The 21,476-nt window shown below is 34.6% G+C and overlaps 3 protein-coding genes across 8 annotated transcripts; 2 read left to right on the top strand and 1 right to left on the bottom strand.

The window, feature by feature from the left end:
• Positions 1 to 715: 715 nt before the first annotated feature.
• Positions 716 to 14,499, top strand: LOC110814031 (uncharacterized). 6 transcript variants are annotated; one of them, XM_088215162.1, is made up of 4 exons: positions 716 to 1,422; positions 5,808 to 5,981; positions 8,276 to 10,262; positions 10,696 to 14,062. In XM_088215162.1, the coding sequence occupies exon 3, from the start codon at positions 8,301 to 8,303 to the stop codon at positions 10,260 to 10,262; it is 1,962 nt and encodes a 653-aa protein (XP_088071288.1). In that variant the 5' UTR covers positions 716 to 1,422; positions 5,808 to 5,981; positions 8,276 to 8,300; the 3' UTR covers positions 10,696 to 14,062. The 6 variants fall into 6 exon arrangements, with proteins under 6 accessions (XP_088071288.1, XP_021897037.1, XP_021897035.1 ...); XM_022041345.2 differs by lacking the exons at positions 5,808 to 5,981; positions 10,696 to 14,062 and adding an exon at positions 14,231 to 14,499 and having other exon boundaries at positions 717 to 1,422; XM_022041343.2 differs by lacking the exon at positions 5,808 to 5,981 and having other exon boundaries at positions 717 to 1,422; positions 12,087 to 14,062.
• LOC148266616 (uncharacterized) lies at positions 4,736 to 5,266 on the bottom strand. The gene has a single exon (XM_088214683.1). The coding sequence runs from the start codon at positions 5,264 to 5,266 to the stop codon at positions 4,736 to 4,738; it is 531 nt and encodes a 176-aa protein (XP_088070809.1).
• A 1,872-nt stretch (positions 14,500 to 16,371) lies between the features above and the next one.
• On the top strand, positions 16,372 to 19,354 carry LOC148266615 (small ribosomal subunit protein eS1). The gene is made up of 7 exons (XM_088215161.1): positions 16,372 to 16,509; positions 16,611 to 16,658; positions 16,774 to 16,879; positions 17,956 to 18,093; positions 18,197 to 18,382; positions 18,722 to 18,922; positions 19,080 to 19,354. The coding sequence occupies exons 1-7, from the start codon at positions 16,499 to 16,501 to the stop codon at positions 19,173 to 19,175; spliced, it is 786 nt and encodes a 261-aa protein (XP_088071287.1). The 5' UTR covers positions 16,372 to 16,498; the 3' UTR covers positions 19,176 to 19,354.
• The last annotated feature ends 2,122 nt before the right edge of the window (positions 19,355 to 21,476 follow it).

The raw sequence follows: 21,476 nt of genomic DNA, 5'->3' as shown, positions 1-21,476 counted from the left end.
TATCAATTTTATAATATATATTTTTTATAAAATAGTAAAAAAATGTTATACATAACACTTCAAATAAATAATAGAAGAAGAAATTTTACTAACACTAATGATATTCACAATTTAATAAATCTATACTGACTCAATTACTATGAACTCATCCATTTGCGGTTCTAATTCAACCGGAGCCATTGGTGTTTGTTATCTTTATATTAATCAATTAAAAGAAAGCATCAATTCATTCATTAAATATCAATGTTACAAACAATTTTATTTAGGATGTTGAGGTCTTAGGAGAAATTCCCATAAGCTTCACATGATTTTATTTCCGTACCTTTTTAGCCAAACTATAATAGTTGCATGTCCCAAAAGAAACAAATTTTAAAAGAAAATCAAGACTGAGTTTGAAATTTAAGAATAAAATTTTGAAGCATAAGGAAGAAGCACAAAACAAAGATTTGTCAGAAGCTAGTATAATACTCTTAGTTTTATTCGGATAATATATATATATTTTTTTCAAAACTTTGAAAATTTTAAATTAAAAATTCAGTAAAATGATAATATTGTTATAATCATCAAACCCTTTTTGTTAACTCTAAATCCAAAGTGACCTAAAGTAGAAACATAATCCTTATTTGGCCCAAATGTAAGCCAATCTACTAGGCCCATTCGAGCCTTCAGCCATCTAATCATCCATTCAGTATAAAACGGCGTCGTTTCAAGTTCCTCCTTTTCATCTAATCGAAGGGAGAGAAAACAAGAAAAGAAGTCGGAGATACTGCAGCAAAAGCAACATAGAGGAAAGAACGGACGCCGAACAGATCAATAGAGCGCAGTAGAAAACCAGGGAAGCAGAGACGCGTCTAGAGAGAAATCAACAGCGGACTGAGATGCGTCTGGTACGAGGAGACGTCACAGAGACGGAGGAAGAAGACAGAGACTCGGGGGTGGTCTCGTGCAAAGAGGAAGAAGCCCTGCCAATAAGAGGAGACATAAGGAAGAGGAGTTGAGAAGAGATGGTTTCGGGAAGAAGATTGGGCTGAGGCTTTTGGCGGTTTGCAAGAAGAGGACCTGATTTTCTCTCTTCTGTTCTGATTGCCGGGAGGAGAGGAGCGCGAGACAGGGACTAAGCGAGAGCAGATATGACACTAGAGAAACCGAGGCAGAGTAATTAGGAAAATTTTGTCACTTTAAGGTACAAAAAAGGGAATATTTCAAGTCTTATGGGATTGAGGCTGAGGAACCGAGAGGTGAGGCCTATTCGATGAAGAAAAGCTGAAGAAATTGGAGGAGAATTAGAGAGACTGAGAACAGAAGAAACAGGGGAAGAGAAGAGGAAGATATTCTGTGGTTTCTGGGAAGAGAGGCCAATGGAGGGGATTTGGTGATTGGAAAAGCTGACTCTTGTTTTTGTTGACACTCATCGATACAAGGGTAAAATTCATTCCTTTCTCTCCCTCTACTATCCTCGTTTCTATTCGTATTGTTCAGGGAAGTAATTGATTTCTGTGACTAAAGGGCGGGAATGTTTTGAATGTTTAAATGCATGTAATTTTGTGTGATAGAAATGGAAGAATGGTTCGGTTGATATGATTTTCTTCATTCCAAACAGGGTCATGGGTATTACCTGTTTGATAAAATGATCCAACGAAAAATCCTTGCTCCAATTCAATAGCTGTTAATTTATGGAAATTGAACTGCGACTTGCATTCAATTGGATGCCGTTCTGTGTTGCCTGTTTTTCCTTATCACCATACAGGTCGCTCATATTCTTCTTTTAAGATTTTAGGGAGTCAATAATAGAATAAAGTTGTTAGGGTATTCATGAGAAATCTTCTTAAACTTACTTCCTAGTTGAAAGCTGTTGCAGTTGTTTAAAATTACATGTTGAAAGCTGTTGCAGTGTAGAATCATTCTAGGACTGGCTTGGGAGTGTTTATTTGGGAAGGTATTTCCTAAGTGTTGAGTTCGACAAATATTTGATGCATTCATGATAATTAAATTGTTCTTAGTCAAATACTGGGAAAGAAGGATCAATTGACTCGTAAAGTTGAATGGACAACTCAAACCGTCACTTTACCTATATCCTTTTGGTTTAACTTAATTCTTGTAATAGTTTAATTTAATTTGGACAATGAGGTTGCTTTATGTATTTTTCCCTTGGAATCTTCTAGACAAATGGAGTCAGGATCACTCACTTAGTACACAGGCTTTTTTTTTCCCTCTCCATCACTACCTACCCAATATAGAACTTTTTAGATGATATAGAAAAGGTTTGTATGTTTAGGGGCGTAAGTTGAATATCACTAGACCCAACTATCGGTTTAGTTTCTTTCTTGAATTGAATTTCCATAGAAGTCTCCTTAGGTAGTGGAAGATCTTGAATAACTTGAATATCTTTATTCTTAGGAAGAGGCACGACAGAGAGACTTGCACTTGCAAGTGGCACATTCTGCGGTGGAGTTCTGTGGCAGGGCCTCTAGGCTTGCTGATCGGTGCCCTTTGAGAATGATGGTGTCAGCTTTGTTGATCATTTCCCACTAGTGACCGTGATCTAGGGTGGTAACAATATACTGGGTTAGGGTTCTTTTTCTTTCTCTGATGGGTTTGGACCTGTTTGGGCTTAGGGTTTTAAGAATTTGGATATAAGATTTTTTGGACTCAGGAGATGTAGGACAAATAGGGATTTGGGGATAAAAACCTAGATTTCACACCCAAGGCAACAAGATATCATATGTAAGAAGTCTTAGGCATCACGTTTGAGGGTTTTATTATATCACACAACCATAAAATTGAAAAATTCTCAGTTACTTTATTCAATAACTGAATTCTCTCTTAAGAAATGAAACTGCATAGACATTTATAATGCTCCTTAAGTAATCTTTACTAAATAGAATTAAATTAAGAAATACGAGATTTAAAAAGATTGGAAATATTTCTCATAATAAGATAGGAAACTAATACCAACATTCTTAATACAAATTAGAAATATTAAAACAAATAGGAAAACTAAATAATATCAATTAGACCTTGAAGTTACTAAAACTATTTTTTTTTTTGAAATAAACTACTAAAACTATTGAAGTTACTAAAACTATAATAATAGACTACTAAATAATATAGTAGTTTTACATTTACCATAATTCTAATTCTAATCTATTCAAGAATTCTAAAGCTAGCTTATTCTATATCATTAGATCTTATCAGGATTTTTAACATTGCTTGAAGTAAATTTTCATTCCATTCTGTGGTTTGATGTTTATTTCCAGTTGATTGTGCTTTACTTGATGAGTATTTAGCATGAAAATTGTTGCTTCAATGCTTGACTTCATATCTAGCTTGATATAAAGGAAAAGTTAGAAAGGCAAAGTAGAATGTGATTAAACACGCTTGATCACATCACACACACACACACCATGCCTCGTAAAGACTTAAATTGTTGAGTTTGGAATTTAAATTTGTTGAGTCACTTCGATGTCCTTTTTTTCCTTTTGGTAATGCTTAATTTCATTAACAAAAGATTTCTAGACTAAAAACTAATGAGTGTATGCCACTAGGTGGGTGCCTAACACATTTTGACACAGGATTCTTTTTCAAACCCATTTCTCTAAGTTGACCAGTGCATCTTGTAGTGTCTAATCTCATCCTAAATGAATTAGTAGCGACTCCTTCAATTTTTAATATCTTTTCTGCGGTGTCCCTGCCACTGTGTAAGCCCCATTTTGACAGCTGGCATCCCATGCTCTTGACACTTTTCTCAACCCATACCATATCACATTAACCATTGCCTTATCCCTTCGACAAGCAGCTCTGTACTGTAATATGCAATAATTTTTCAATTGCCAAAAGATTGTAATAGGGTTATGCTGGAAGGAACCTGTAATAAGTTGCTCTGCCTACGTCATTGGTCTTAACAAGGACCTCTGGTGGAGCCTCCAGAAGTGAAAAAAAAAATGCACATCCAAAGTGTTGACTCAGAAATGAAAAAATAATCTTTTACTTTCCTTCACACTGGCCTTAGGCGCTCCTAAATTGTTTCTGTTCAAGAAATCTTAATGAGTGAGAATGTGACAAGAAATCTTACTGACTGGGAGGTCAGTGAATACGAGGAACTCCTAAATTTACATTCACTAGTCAACCTTAACAGATACAATGATTGACCTTTATGGAGACTTAAGGAGAGAGGAGACTTCACAGTGAAATCCTACTACAATCACTTGGTAAGAAATGTTGCTCCAGAATAATTGTTTCCATTCAAGCAGATGTGGAAGACGAATGCCCCTCCAAGAATAGTGTTTTTTGTATGGGAGGCAGGAAAAAAGTGCATTTTGACCATAGACAAACTGATGAGAAGAGGAAGACTATTAGTGAATGGTTGCTATCTATGTAAAAGAGAAGCGAAATCCTGTAACCATATTCTATTGTAGTGTCCAGCTGTGTATAAATTATGGAATATGATCTATGGGTTACTGGGAGTTAGCTGTGTCATTGCAAGTTTGGTTAGAGATGAGATTTGGGCTTGGGAAGGTATTAGCAAGGGGAGGAAAATGTGGGTCTTATTCTCCTTACTATTTTTTGGGTGGTGTGGAAAGAGAGGAACAATGGAGCTTTCGAGGGGTTGGAAGAGGAGTTTGGTAAAATTAGGGACAGATGGCTTAAATATTTGGGATCATTGGTTTTCGTACACCTTTTTTTTATAAGAAAGTGTAGATGTACATTAATTAGGCACCACTCGAGTACAAAGAATTTACAACTCGGTAAGGGTATCTACAATAAGTCCAAAATCATTTAAACTATCAAGATTGTGTCCTAACATAATAGAACCAAAAAGGTGTAACCATTTGTCCTTAATATTAATAAAATTCCTTTCAATATCCTCAAAAATTCTATTGTTTCTTTCTTTCCAAACAATCCAGAATATAGTAAGTAGAATTAGTCGGAAGCACTTGTTCTTGAAAGTGAGATCCTCCCATGCGAGAAGTTCAGCCTTGATGGAGCCAGTTATAACCCAGTGAATACCCATTAGACTGTAGAGATCAATCCACAGACTGTAAGCGGTTGGGCACCATAATTGAAGGTGCCTACAGCTTTCCAAGTTGGATTTCCATAAGGAGCATCTGTTAACCAATTGGAAATCTCTCTTCATGAGACTGTCATAGGTCAAGATGCGTTCTTTTGCAGCCTCCCAAGTGAAGAAGAAGATTCTAGGTAGAGCTTGCAACTTCCATATGATTTTACTAGGAAAAACATACTCATTTCCATTTGAGTTTGTCGTCATTGAGATTCCACCGTATATTAGCAGTAATTTCATATAATTCCATGTATTCCTCAATTTCCCAATCCTGGAGACTATGATTGACAACCACAGCACCCGGAAAAGGAGTGTTCCCCTGAAATAATTCTTCAACTAGGATATCCTTGTTGTGGTCGATAGCAAATATGTGGGGGAAACGGGATTGGAGATTGTTGTTTCCCAGCCACACATCCTGCCAAAAATGATTTTTGTTGCCTTTACCAATGACCCAAATGGAGCAGTTCTGAATAATGTGATTATGTTGCATGAAACTCTTCCATAGGCTTCTTCCATGGTTGTTCCAGTTTAATATGGTCATGTTATACAGACCCTTACTGAACCATTTGTATTCAGTGATATTTTTCCAAAGGCAATTCGTGCTGTTCCAGATTTTGGGAAAATAATTGGATGGGCGACTGCAAATTAAAGGATTGTTTTCCTTCTATTTTTGCAGTCGCTATGAATAAGAAGGCCTATGTGAATGAAATGTATCTGACTTCTGGTATGGATGGGGATTGGTGTGCAGGTGGGAAGAAATCTTGAGGACAGGGAGGTGGAAGAGTATTGCAATTTGCTTAAATCACTGCCTGGTCTCAGCTTGGGGAATGGGAAGGATGAAAGAATATGGAAACTGAGCAAAGATGGGATTTTTTCTGTGTCCTCTTACTACAAGCATTTAACTGGTCGAGGGACTGGGGAGGTTGGCTGTTTTCTGCATTAACAAATCTGGAAATTGAATGCTCCACCTAGAGTGACTTTTTTTGCATGGGAGGCTGTCAGGGAGTGTATTTTAACTGTTGATATGCTTAGAAAGAGGGAGAATATTCTGATTAATAGATGCTTCTTGTGCAAAAAAGAGGAGACTTGTAATCATATATTGTTGTGGTGTCCTGCTGCCTATGACATTTGGTGTATGGTTTACAAATTATTGGGTCTAAACTGGGTTGTGGCTGCGAGTGTGAGGGAGGAGTTGTGGGCTTGGGATGGGGTGTGTAAAAAGAACAAATTTTTACGGTTAATTGTACTTTTTATTTTTTGGGTGGTTTGGAAGAAAAGAAACTTTAAAGCTTTTGAGGGTATTGAGAAAGATTTTACTGCTATTAGAGATACTTGGAACCACTCTTTTAGTTCTATGTTTTTGGGTCATGATATTAGAGAGCTCGAGGATTTTAGAGCTGTCTTTGATCTTTGAATTGACTTGTAATTACTTGTATATGGGTGTACCCACTTGGTACTTTGTTAATATATGGCCCTTGGGTTGGTTACTAATTAAGGAACCTACTGTGTGTATAATTAATCCCAAACAGACATATATACCTATTATGCAAAAATACATCCAGTGCAGCTTATTTATCAAACACAAGCATTTGACAGATTACGAGTCCAATAAAAAGACAGGTTTTGTTGAATTGCTGTTCAACAAAAAACATAACCTTCAGCAGTCCACTGTTCATCAATCTTTGACTCATTATATGATGTTCGCATATCCGGTGAGTCTACATCATCCGTCACATGTACATTAAACATAAATAGAAGATACTTTGAAAGCTTAACATGTCACTTTCATGACAGCTTCATTTTACAGAAAAATGGACAATTGTATTGGTAGAAATAGGAACTTAAGAGTTTGTAAATTTACCCGAGGAAACAAGATTTGAATCCCTAAATGACTCTCATAGGATTTTTGTATTTCCACCTCTGGGCTTCCTTGTTCTTTGTTGAAGTTTCTCCTTCTTTGCCTGTCTCTGTTGCTATTCCTCAGTCTCCACTACTCAGCTGGATGCTATCACAGAAAGCTTGTATACAAAACAAAGCAAATGTTTCAAGAACTATCCTCTCATCAACGGCCTCAACAGTGAATTATTGTAGCATGCGAATATGTATCATTTCTTTTGTCAATTTCTCCAACTGATTGCCCCTTGAACCATTCTATCTCCCCTACTTACACATTGTCGCAACAATTTGATGACTCTAGGCGTGACATGGTTTGCAATCAATTGGGGGCATTGTCAACTAATCATTACCATCACTTGATTATTAAACAGCTTTGAGGATGCTGGCACACTCTCTCCCTTCTCTGTGTTCTTTTTCAAAATGAAACCCCGACAAAAGCTCTATTTCTTGATAACAGGAGCTGGAAGAGAACCAAAGTATGGCCCCCAAAACGGTGCCATTTTGGTGTTCGAATAATTGTGCTGCTTCTTTAGGTCTGATCTGAGCAGCCTGCTGGGCTGCTTCTTTAAGTGATCTGAGTCGACTGCTGGGCTCTTGAGGTCAAAGGGCTGAGTCTGCATTCTCATATTTACCAATTTTCCTTTTCCATGACTTGTATTCTAATCCAGAAAAAATGGATAAAAGCAATACATGATTAGAGTGCTCCATAATCATGCAAAAAAATTGAACAGAAAATTTAATGGTAGTTAATGCCAAAAAGATAAAAGAGGAAAACATACTAATATAAAGAGTGCATAAACCAAAATCTTACTTTAGAACTTGACCAACCTATAATCAAAAGGAAACTCTGCACACTGAAAAATGGAAATTAAGAAGTCAAGTAACTTCACATGTCAATAATCAGATTTAAGATTTCTTATAAGGAAAATAAAACCTAACTAAGATATCATGTTTGGGTACAGTCTTAATAAGTACAGGATTTGTGACATGTTAAGCATGATAGTACTGGCGATATGATATGAATGTAATAGTGACCTAATTTAATGAGTATAATTCATACTAAAAAGGGAGTTAATTTTTGTCTACTCAACTAATAGGAGGTTTACTTTGATCTTCTATTTTATCTTTCTTGTTCAATAAAATGTAGCTTGACAATGTCAATTGGCTTTGTTTACATATAAATTCTAATTCATTTTTCTTGAATGCTAACCTTGTTTTGCGGATTTAATGGGTTAGCAAAAGAATGAGACTAATAGTATGTTGGTGAATTGTGCTTATATAGTTTGCTAACTTGGGTATCTATATCTTAATCCTCTGCAGATTTGTCAAATTTAAAGGGACCTCTATGAATGCCTCGCATTCATTGATGTTGTTGAAGAACGCAACATCTATCTCAAAAGATGCGGCTGAAAACAGTAAAGCCCTGCGCCTTCTCTCTTCTTTGTTCTCGCATTGCCAACAAAATCCTTCAGCAGAACAAAAACCAGACACCATGGCTGAAAAACAAAGAAGCTGTCATTTGGGTCCTAATGAATTCGAATTCCATGTCAAGCGCTTGTGTAGATCAGGTAGGCTCAGCCTTAATACTGGGCAATCTTATTTTGATAAATTGGTCCAAACAAAACCCGTGCCTTTGATTAGCACATTTAATCTGCTACTCAGTTCAGTTTCCAAGCTTAAAGCTTATTCAATTGTGTTATTGATGTATGAGAAGTTGAGTTATGAAGGAATTAAGCCTGATCTCTACACGTTAAACATTTTGCTGGAATGTTCTTGTCATTTGAAGCAAATAAATTATGGGTTTGGCATTTTTGCTGAGATTATGAAAAGGGGTTTTGAGCCAGATATAATTGCAGTTACTACTTTGTTGAAGGCCATGTGTGTGGAGGGTAGGGTTTTTGATGCAGTTCAAATATTTGATAAGATGAGTGAGAATGGGTTTCAAGGGGATGCAGTTTTATATGGGATTCTGATGGGTGGTCTTTGTAAAATTCGAGAGACCCATTTTGCTATGGAGTTGCATAGGAAGATGATGCACAAGGGTTGTGAGGCAAATGTTCTCACGTATAGTATGCTTATTGATTCACTTTGCAAGGATGAGTTGATTGATGAAGCCATGGATATGTTCTTGGAAATGACAAGTAGAGGCATATATCCTGATGTTGTTGTCTATAGTTCATTGATTAATGGACTGCACCGACTGGGTCGGTTGAAGGAAGCTGTTGAACTTTTCAATGAAATGGTTGGAGGAGGGATTTTGCCAGATAAAGTTACATACAATTCTATGATTCATGGATTTTGCCAAGCAGGGATGTGGAAGGAGGTTACAAGGCTGTTCAAGAAAATGATGGGAGAAGGAATTTCCCCTGATGTAGTGACATTCACAATTTTGATAGACGGCCTTTGCAAAGAGGGAAAGATAGCAGAAGCTCGTGAGATGTTTGGGGTGATGGTTCAGCATGGTAAGAAACCTCAACTTTATACATATAATTCGTTTCTGAATGGGTTATGTCAGGCAGGTCTGCTTGATGATGCAACAAAATTTTTTAAATGGATGGGGGATATACATCTTGAGCTAGACGTGGTTAGCTATAACATAATGATTAATGGCTATTGCAAGAGATGGAAGATTGATGATGCTATGCAGGTTTTTCGAGAAATGGCCTGCAAGGGATTGAAGCCCAATATTTTGACTTACAATAGGCTTATAGGTGCCCTTTGCCGGGCTCGGAGAGTGAAAATTGCACAAAAAATGTTTAGTGAAATGTATAGCCATGGTATATCTCCGGAATTGTCTACATATACAATCCTTTTGGATGGACTTTGCAAGAATGGCCAGATTAATGAGGCAATGGATCTGTTTCAAACCCTTGAAAATGCCAATTTCAGTCCAAGTATTGAGGTTTTTAGCATACTTATTGATGGATTGTTTAGAATAGGTAGATTAAAAGAAGCAAGGGAGAAGTTCCATGAAATCTCAATCAAAGGATTGGCCCCTGATGTTGTAACCTATAACATAATGATCAATGGCCTCTGCAAGGAAGGGTTATCATTAGAGGCTGTAGAGATGCTAGATGAAATGGAAGAAAAGGGTTGCTTACCCGACTCTGTTTCATTTAATATAATTATTCAAAGTTTCCTTCAAGCAAATAAGGTCCATGAGGCAACACAGCTTCTGGAGAAAATGCGCAAGAGGAATTTGATACCCAATGAAGCTGTCACTGCCTTGTTATTAGACCTGGTCTTGGTGGATGACAAGTGCCGTGAAGCCATCCAATCACTTCCAAATGTTGTTCAAAAGTGTTAGGTACTTATCTTCATCTATAACATTTCTAGTTCAATTTGTTTTTTCCTTTGTTCTTAGGTTGATTTTTTTCTCTCTATATGCAAATACGAAAGAAGCAATGCTTTACCCCATTTCTAAAACTCTACATTCTTATTTGGGATTGTTTGTCCTCACACTACTTTTTACCTGCCTTGAGGTGGAAGGATAAGACAAAATTCCTGTTTGTCACCCTCATCCTTCCATAGTATGGATTTATCGTGCTAATTATCTGTCATCAAATAAAAACTAAAATGTTTTACAGTCTACTTTATGACATATGAATACGAAAGACTTTAATTATCGTTTTCATTTCCTTTAGGCCTGTGTCCAAATTCTTCTGTACAAATTTCGATCTTTTTTCTTTTGTTATTAGAATAAATTCTTCTATGCATGAGGTTTCTTTCTCAAAAAGCAGGTCCAATTGTGAAGTGGTTTTCCTGTCAGTCTCTATTCTCAAAAGAATCTTCCAAGAGTCACTAAGGCTCTTCATACTCATGAGGTTGACCTCAAAAGTGTCAAAGCAACAACTTTTTCGGCTTATTGGAAGAAATGCGTTGTTGAGCTCCAACCATGGTAATTTGTGAGAATTGATAATGATAAAGAGACAGATGATGTGTTTATTTCAAAAAAAAAAAAGATAAAGAGATAAACGATGTGCAATTTTGGTTATTTTTGGGTTGGATTAGGATTTCAAAGTCAGTGGCTCTGATACCGTGGCTTTGATTAGAGAAAAGAAAGAAGTGATATTGAGGTTGCATGCCAAGATCAATGGCTCTGATACCATTGATATTGTGAAAAAGAAAATAGAGAGATAGAGATGCAGATTGAAGAAACAGATAGAGAAGGTCATTCAACTAACCAATGGTAACAGAGATTCAGATAGAAGAAAAAGGGAGAGAAGTCATTCAAGTAATAAATGGTAACATTTGGTAATAAGAAAGTAATAGAATTGGATGCATAATAAAATTTACTCCTTTACTTGGTGACAAAAAACAGGAACTGAATAGTACAGAAACCCATGAAAAGTTGGAAGAATTTTTCACTGCAAAATAGTGAAACCAAGTTGTTTTTACAAAAAAAAAAAAAGGTCTATATTTTTTTGAAATATTTCTCCCTCTCTATTTCTATCTTTCTCTTCAACCTTCTTATTTGACATCAAATTATGATTGTTTTCTTAATTTATATTTAGTATTTATAACAGTTGAAGTTTATCCTCTCTCTCCTCTCCTGTTTATCATTGTCATGGAAGTTTTGAACAGGCTACTAGAACAAGGAACTGACTAGTACAGAAACCCATGAAAAGTTAGAAGAATTTTTCACTGCAAAATAGTGAAACCAAGTTGTTTTTACAAAAAAAAAGAAAGGACTATATTTTTTTGAAATATTTCTCCCTCTCTATTACCATCTTTCTCTTCAACCTTCTTATTTGACATCAAATTATGATTGTTTTCTTAATTTATATTCAGTATTTATAACAGTTGAAGTTTATCCTCTCTCTCCTCTCCTGTTTATCATTGTCATGGAAGTTTTGAACAGGCTCCTAGAACAAGGAGCTGAATAGTACAGAAACCATGAAGAGTTAGAAGAATTTTTCACTGCAAAATAGTGAAACCAAGTTGTTTTTACAAAAAAAAAAAACTATATTTTCTTGAAATATTTCTCCCTCTCTATTGCAATCTTTCTCTTCAACCTTCTTATTTGACATCAAATTATGATTTTTTTTTCTTAATTTATATTTAATATTTATAACAGTTGAAGTTTATCCTCTCTCTCCTCTCCTGTTTATCATTGTCATGTGGCTACTAGAACAAGGCAGGGAGAAGAATCTGTTAAGAGGCATTATTACTGGCAACAACAGAAAACAACTTGAAATCTCTCATTTGTTCTTCGCTGATGACATACAGATCTTTTGTCAGCCTGAAATCCCTATGTTGATCTGAGGTGTATTTTATTATGCTTTCAAACAATTTCAGAATTAAAAATAAATATGTATAAATTTGAATTAGTGAGAATTGGCAAGGCCGGTGTTGGGAGTTCTCTTGCTCGGGTTATGAGGTGTAAATCTGCTCAATTACCTATTAAATATCTTGGTCTTCCACTAGGCGCTAAGTACAAGGATGGGAGAAGCTGAGAACCTGCGATTGAGTTGTTTGAGAAAAGATTTGCTGGTTGGAAAAGAAGATTTTTTTTAAAGGAGGTAGATTGACATTGATTAAAAACACTCTTTCTGACCTTCCTGTCTACCATTTGTTGGTGCTTACAATTCCTACCAAAGTGGCTAAGAAACTGGAAGCCATTCAATACAGGTTTCTTTGGGGCGAGAATAAGGATAAGAGGAGATATCATTTGGTTAAATGGGAGGAGGTGAAGTGTCCTATAGAGCTTGGGGACCTTGGTTTGGGATCATTGCTTGATTTGAACAGAACTTTACTAGGCAAATGGATCTGGAGATATTGGGTTAGGAAAGACAGTCTATGGAAAAAGATCATTAAGGTCAAATGGGGTGGGGGAAGCGGAGTCGATATTTCTGGCAAGACTTTGGAGAATAGGAATCATGGAATGGGTTTTTGGAAGAGCATTATGCAGCAACAGAACAGTGCTCTCGATTTTACAAAGTGGGAGATTGGCAAGGGCAACAAGATCCGTTTCTGGCAAGACAAATTGTGTGGAAATGAAAGTTTAATGTCCAGGTTTCCCCTGATCTTTGTTATTGCACAAAAAAAAGAATATGTTTGTAAACGAGGCATGTGGGGGAGATAATAACAGGGAATGGCTGTTTATGTGTTCAGAAACCTACAGGATTGGCAAGTAAATGAATATGAAGATCTCCTAGAGCTTCTAGCCAATGCCTGCCTCAATAATAATTCAGACAAGCTCATCTGGGACCTAAAGAAAAATGGAAAATTCTCTGTTAGTTCTTTCTATAAGCATTTGGCTGGCTGTAGAGAAAATGGAGCAGTCATTTTTTCAACTAAAATGCTTTAGTCTAAAGCACCACCTCATATTTCTTTTTTTGCATGGGAAGCAGTAAAGGAGCATATTCTGATTATAGACAATTTAATGAAAAGGGGGAAGACTATGGTCAACAGATGCTTCTTGTGTAAAAACGACGCCGAGACCAGCAATCACATGCTGCTTTGGTGTCTGTTTGCTTACAGCCTTTTGAGCTTATTTTATGACCTTATGGGTATCATTTAATCTAATGTTGGTCTGATATGCTCTTTATTGATATGACACTCTTTAATCTGATGTTGAGTATTACCACATCTGAAGCATCCATTTGTCAACTTATAGTAGGGTCTACTACCACAGTTCTTTCTACAATGGGGACATATCTGTTCTGGCCCTTGTGCTGGGACTAATAGATCCATTTTCTGCCTTTTATCAGGTTTTTGTGGCTCGTAAACCTTCTTATTGTTTGGTATGAATAGTCAAACTTGCTGGATCTGTTGTGGGACTGGGCTTGTAGTCACTTCTGTAATCTGAGCTCGTTCCAATGCTTCTTGATAGTTATTAATTTTTAGAATGGAGATTGCTGAAGTGATAAATGTGTACCCATACATAATCGTTCCATGTTTTGGTGTATGAGAAAACAGTCTTATCTACGTACCCTAACCATTCCGTGTTTAGGGGTAGCAATATTTTAAGATATTCATGTATATCATTCCGTGTTCTGATACATAAGAAACTAGTGATAAGTATTTGTGCATACACATAATGTATGGTAAATGATTGATTATCCATAATAATAACGAAGTATACAGCATGTATCTATTTTCTAATTTGTGTTTTTATCTTCTTATTCGTATTTGTTTTGGAAATACTATATGATATAGATTTTGTTATATGTAAAGAAATTATATATTACATAGATTATACTGTGATTTCATAATATCACTTATTAAAATATTTCATCTCACTCCTTCCCCTCCCCCCAAATCACCTTATAGATATTGAAGATATTGCTGTAGAGCCAGTGATACGGAAAAAGCTTCTGAAACTAAATTTTGATATTAAGGTTACTGTTTTGTACTTTTATTGAGTAATGTAAGTAAAGAAATTTACACATTGTTTTGATAAATTTTAGTAATAGTTAATTAATGTATGAGAATGACAGTGATTAGATGGTAATGACACAGGATGAGAATGATAAAAAAATTTATATTTAGATGATTGTATATTAATGTATGTTAATGACATATTTTTATTTGGATGATAAGATGGTGTGGTTGTATTTTCAGTCAAATTACTAACTTTTCCCTACATATTATATGTAATAATATATGGTATATAAGAAGTATGTAATTAAAATAAATAAATTATTTACCAATATAATTATATTTGTATTTAAATAAATAATTATTACACATAATCAAATTAAATTTTTATATTTAATAAAATAAATAATAATGTGTAAGAATAAAAATAGAATTGGGGAATAAAGAAAAAAAAGTAATATGCCGATCACATACCACCGATTCGTTGGTTTTAAAATCAATCACAAATCTGTCTGTCATATACCGTTTACTACAATTAGAAGTTGAAATAAATATAATTTTCTTATACCTGTAGAGTATCATACTTTAAAATTATATCATTTATCACGATCAAAACAAGGTGTTAGAGTCTTATAAATATGTTTATGTTTTATATTCAAGGGATGTAACGCTTCTGTAAATCTTTTATTATTAATAAAATTAAGTTATTTTACTTAACTTGAGTTTATATGATTTAAGTAAGTAAACAAACTCTGGTCATTACCTTATAAGACGAGATGTGGTCCGTGATAACTAATCTGCACTCAGAGGTGTGAATTGATGTGAGCTTCACAGATTCAGTAAGAATAAAGTACTATTCAAAACATAAATATACAAATACACATTCATACAAGTTTAATAAGAAAAAAGTATGCACGATGGGGGACTATGTAGTAAAACATTAAAATTGAGAATATCTATGCTTATAAAACTTAATAATCAATGTTAAATTAGAGTAAGGTAGTAAGTATAAAAGAAGAATATACTAGTTATAAGTAACTAAATATTATATTTATGTAAAGAAAATGAAAAAATTTACCAATTTTATTGTAGTTGTATTGTTAGTATTTCTATCCATCTTTACTCAAATGTAGAGTCGAATCATATATCGTGCATGCTCTATATGACTACTATATTATCTCTATTATGTTATGGTTGGTTTACAAACACTGCATAATTAGTAAAATTTATGATTTTTTGCTCAAAAAGTTTGTTGTCTCCAAAAATAAAATGGAAGTCTAAAATAAAACAAGTTCTAACTCTTTATAAAGTATTAAAAAGGTCAATTATTGTTAAATTTTATTCGTTATTAAGAAATTAACTAAGTTAGAATTATTAAATTTTAAGTATGATTATATAATTAACTTTAGAAGTTCTTAACGTTATAAATTAAAAGTTTTGCACTTCCTACGATTTGGTCTCTAATGTTTTATATTTATTTTATATACTAAGTTTCCTCTTATTTTTTAATAAAAAAATTAAAATAATTAAATTATATTTTGATACTTTTAAAAAATAATTCAAAAATTACTTAATTAATTTAATAATATCATTAGATATATATTTTTTATTATTAATTAATGTAATTAATTAGTAAAAATTATTTTTAAGTTATTTTTAAAAATATTTAAATATAATCTAATTCTTTTAGGGTTTTTTTATTAAAAACTTAAAAAAAATTGAGTGTTTGGAACAAATGAATATAATCAATAAATAAAATTATAAAAAATATTAAAAATTAAATTATAATAAATGTCAAAATTTAGTAAATAATTTAATACTTTTTAACTTAAAATATCAGATTTATTGAATTATTGAATTTTTTGTTATATATTTTAAACTAAACATAGTAATAAAATTATAATACCTTATTTATAATTAGAAACTAAACCCTATAAATTTTGATTCTATTATAAATTTATTTTATTTTTAGTGAATAATTATTGTATTTTACTTGTTTTTCAGTGGGTTAAAATAATTTTCAGAGTCTTTTTAAAAATCCAACGGGCCTTTGGTCCATGAGGTTTAATCCAAGGAAGCACGTAGAGGTACAATCCAGGGAAGCGCTTAACAGAGATATATAAGCGTACACCTTAGGGTTTTGAGACAGGTTTGCTTCCACAGCCGTCCGCACCCTGCCGTAACTGTCTCCGGCTCTTTGCTGCAGCTTCAACAACAACAATGGCTGTCGGGTATTAACTACCGCTATCTTCTCTCTCTGTCTTGCTTATATGGATGCATATGCCTGCTATATCTATCTTAATCTGATTTTTTCTTATCGGGGGTTTAACAGAAAGAACAAGAGGATTTCGAAGGGAAAGAAGGGAGGCAAGAAGAAGGCGTGAGTATCCGTATCCATAGTCACAGCTCGCTCCTTATGTCTTTAAATAAATGTCCTGACTGCATTCTGTGGGCATAGAGTATAGATCTGATTATTTGATTTTGTTATTGTCCAGAGCTGACCCTTTTGCCAAGAAGGATTGGTACGATATCAAGGCCCCATCTGTTTTCAGTACCAGGAATGTGGGCAAGACTCTTGTTACTCGTACCCAGGGCACAAAGGTATTATATGCATGTATTTTTGTACGCTATGTTCTTTTTTGGTTTCTTATCTTCGTTTGTTGCTTCCAGATATGATTTAGTTGATGTATGTTTAGATTTTTGATGGTCTAGCACTTACTAAGACTGCTTTTATTTATATTCTAATATAATGTGCGTCAAGTAAGATTGCCATTCGTTCAGTTGAATTTTCAACTGTCAGGTGGATTATTACTATCTTACTTCTGCCTTGAAAGACTGTTTTTTAAGCCAAGGGCTGTTTTGCTTTACTCTGTGTTTTTTCCCCTATTATATTGTAGACAACCTGCTTAAATATACAAGTTTCTATTAGTTAAATCAGGTTCCTTTACTTCATATATTATCCAATATGTTCAATTACTGCTGAGGGAAAATTAAGAATTTTATTTTAAAGCACTGTTTCATGTTTAGGGGAATGAAAAATGTACTTCAACTTCCTTTTGTGTCTCAATTGTTAAATGCTTGTATTTACTTACTACCGCCTTCTTTCCTTGTATCTAAAGCTACTTGAACAACCAGATGCATTCAGTAAATTTTAATTTATTGGTTTTTACATAAGTCTTTCATCTTTCTATTGAAAACGATGAAGGCAAAATTGTTTCCCAGATTCTCCAATTCCTCCAATTTACTAGAAAAGACTAAATTTATTGGAATGGCCTATCCATTTATATTGGTTCCGAATCTGGATCATATTTTGATTTTTTTGTGCAAGGGAGTAATGTTTCTTTCCTTAATCTTAAAATATATTACGATTAGATTTCTCTATTATTTTTTCTTTTCGTTATATGAGTTTGGTTCTGGCTCTTGTTAGTTATTTCTTTTGTATGGCTTGGAGAATATTTAGTGAGTTTTGACAATTTGTTTCATTGGGTTCGCCATGCAAAAGCACTTTTTCTATGCCCCCACTGTTCTCTTTTTTTGACCATTTGAGAAGGATTCTTGTTGGTACCTTCTTTTGTCTTTCATGCAATTACATATCAGTTTATAAAAAGTTTTAAGTCTGCATGAGATGCATATAGGATATTTTGATGCCTTAAATCTTCTTTCATGGTTTTTAACAGATTGCTTCTGAAGGTCTCAAACATAGAGTGTTTGAGATTTCACTGGCAGACCTCCAAGGGGATGAGGACCATGCTTACAGGAAGATCAGATTGAGAGCTGAAGATGTTCAAGGGAGAAATGTCTTGACAAATTTCTGGGTATGATAGATGAACGGATTTTGGTTTTATTTTCACAATTGCTCATTAATTAAAGTGTCAAATGATAATTGAACAACTCTGATCCTTTCTTATGAACATATAGGGAATGGATTTTACTACTGATAAGTTGAGGTCCTTGGTTCGAAAATGGCAAACACTGATTGAAGCACATGTGGATGTGAAAACAACTGACAACTACACCTTGAGGATGTTCTGCATTGGTTTCACTAAGAGACGCCCAAACCAGGTTAAGAGGACCTGCTACGCGCAGTCCAGCCAGATAAGACAGGTGAATAGTTGTTGCTAGTTTCCACCCCCCTCCCCAAAGGTTGTAGTAATATGTGTAGGAGTTCAAAAACAGTTGAGTTTTTGCTCTTAAAAATTTAAATTTAGATCTGTGGCCTTTTTAATTTTTTTTCTTGGCAGAATGTCTGAATTATCTCCTGTTTGTTTCTGGTGCGTGGGGAAGTTTCTTTAATCTTTTTTTTCTTTGAGATTTTAAATGTAAGAAATGTTTCTAGGATCATTTGCGTGTGATTTTCTGATAGTAGATTATATTTTGTAGCGTTAGGTTAAAGTATATTGAACAAGTTAGCATGTATCACAAGAGTTGCTTTTCTTTTATCAGATTCGTCGGAAAATGAGGGATATCATGGTTGCCCAGGCAACTTCTTGTGATCTGAAAGATTTAGTTCAGAAGTTCATCCCTGAGGCCATTGGTAAAGAGATTGAGAAGGCAACCTCAGGCATTTATCCTTTGCAAAATGTTTTTATCCGGAAAGTCAAGATCTTGAAGGCCCCAAAGTTTGATCTTGGAAAGCTCATGGAGGCAAGTCTACTATAGCCCCTTTATCTGCCTTTGTGGCTTTCTCACATTTAAACTGAAATGCTAGGATATTTCTGTATCAATGCCTATTACATATGGGTTTCAGGCCTTGTATTGACTTGTTCCTGGATCTAAGTCTTTACACTGGTATTGTTTGTAGGTTCATGGGGATTATTCAGAAGATGTTGGTGTGAAATTGGATAGGCCAGCAGAGGAGACAATGGCCGAGGCACCTGCAGAAGTGATTGGTGCTTGAGTGAAGGGTCCTGAACTTTTGTTTTGGTTCTGGTATTTAAGAGTTCTGTTGATTGATTTTGTCTTACTTCGAACTAGTACAGCATGCTCTCCATATTTTAGTCTGGCTGAGATTTTGACAATGATATTCAAGTTGGATATGATTATATGGATGTCTAAGTAGAGGATTTTGTTACGCTATTTTCATTTTCAATATCCCCAAGCAAGCTTTTGAGGGCTTAGTTGTCCCAGAAATAAGGCTGATCCATGTGGTATAAGTCATTTGATAACAGGTTCCTTTTGTTAGGCTCTGGGTTTCTAGTGCTAACAGGGTTTTATCTTTTTTTATGTTTGGTTAACTCTAACAGGGTTCTTTTTTATTATTAATTAAAGGATTTGGGGAATACTGTGTTGGGATTCAATGGTTTGTCTTGCTTGACTTCAGTTTTTTCTCTATTGGCCCCAAATGGGGACTATAGGCATTGGACCCTCACCACTCTTTGAACGAGGGGAGGATCTAGCTTGGCTGAGTCGAGTTATGCTGCTCCGAGTAGTGTAGAATTCAGTTAGCAAATTGTGATTGATTGAGTAAAGGGAATAGTCAAATTAAATGAATTCTCTAGAGATGGAATGAAATGCGCAGGAATTCTTTAATAATAAAATAAATAGAAATCACCCAAATTGTGAATAGCAGACAAAGTCAATTGCAGTTTTACGTAAATTTTGAATAATAAATGACGTTAAATCTACCATTTAGTTATCTTAAAACGTCTAGCCTCTTTCTTCTAACTTCAATGAAAGTCAGTTTTAAGAAAAATTAGCATAGGGAATAAGGTTTGACGGGAACACAGATTCAAACATGAGATTTGTTATAGTCATTTGGTTTTTTATGCCAAACCTCATTCGCGGACGCGGGCTGACAATTTCTTTTGCAAAAGAAAGTTCTTTCCCTCCGAAGGCAATTAAGAAAACTCGGGAGTTAATTCTTTTGACAAGGAGAGAAAATGAGACATTGTTCTTTTAAGTTCTCTTGTAAGGTTAAGAAGAAATCAGGAGCTTTTGGGGGGAGTGCTTTTGAAATACCTACATGGAAGGAAAATTTTATAGTTGTAAATCTTTTTTTGGAGAATAACCAAATTAATAGCTTTTATTGGAGGACAGAAAGTTGCTTTCAAGGGGTGGGATGATTTGATTTAAGCGGCAGATTTATCATTTCAGCTGTCTCTGGTTATCACAAACTCTTTATATAAAGAGTGAGGTGAGGTAGGAGGGATTGTATTAAATGTCAGAAAAAATTACTAACATAATAAGTATAGGTTTGGAATTTAGTGAAAATGTAATGTATTAGTTTTATATAAACGCATTCATGTTCTTTTGAAATTTATTTAGAGAGCCAACGGCCATGTTAATTGTTATTTTTTAGATTAAATTTATTTGTGTGTACATGAGAACATGTGTAGTTGTTGTGAAGTTGGAAAAATGATGATGGCTCAAGTTTTTTTTTGAAAACCCAGGATTCAGTCTATATGGATTTTGAGTCCCAATTGAGGAAAAGTATATATAAAGAAACAGACTTGGGAAATTCAACACTCTCTTATCTTTCTTTTTCCAAGTATCAACTTTCAACAACACTTTGGGCCTTTTGGGTTGAAATATAAAGTAGTAGTACTCATCATGTCTTCATTCTTTTCACTGTAATTTAGAGACGTTACTTTTCAATCCAATACTCAATTTGAATTCCGTTTTCTATTTATTTAATCTTCAACTGGGTCTGATTTAATTCTGGACAGATAAAATATTCAAATCTCAAAAAGCCTAAAGAAATTGAAAGTATGAATCAGTGGTAGGGACAAAAATTTGATGATGAAAAACTTATGAGTCAGTCGTACCTGAGCAACATACATAAATAATCCACAAGTTCCTCTCCTCCACCATTTTTAGATTATATTATTTTCCCTTCAATTTTGATTTTTTGTTTTCCCCACTAGCTACCATCCATTGACATATTGGTTTCCCATCTACTTTTTCCACCCTAATAATTCTAGAGAGAGGGTCGTGTGTAAAATTGTCGGTGTGTTTTTAAGGGGAAATGGCAGCTTTTTTTTTTGGGGTACAAAGTTGGCATCAAAACGCACCGCTTTCACACAAAAACCGACTATTAATTATTCAGTGGTATTGTAATTTTATACCAGAGGAATCTCCCCCCGAGGGTTGATCCAATCATATCTTCCCCACGTGATTGGAAAGTCAAAAGTCTCCACGTGCTTCATCATTTATTTAACGGTCATGATCGCTCGCTTTGAATCCCATCCCATACTCTCGG

Source organism: Carica papaya, chromosome 3, assembly GCF_054855325.1.
Source record: "Carica papaya isolate Zhongbai chromosome 3, ASM5485532v1, whole genome shotgun sequence".
In the NCBI taxonomy this organism is placed as follows: domain Eukaryota; kingdom Viridiplantae; phylum Streptophyta; class Magnoliopsida; order Brassicales; family Caricaceae; genus Carica; species Carica papaya.
Note: the sequence above shows the minus strand (reverse complement) of the source record. Positions and strands in the feature narration are given on the sequence as shown.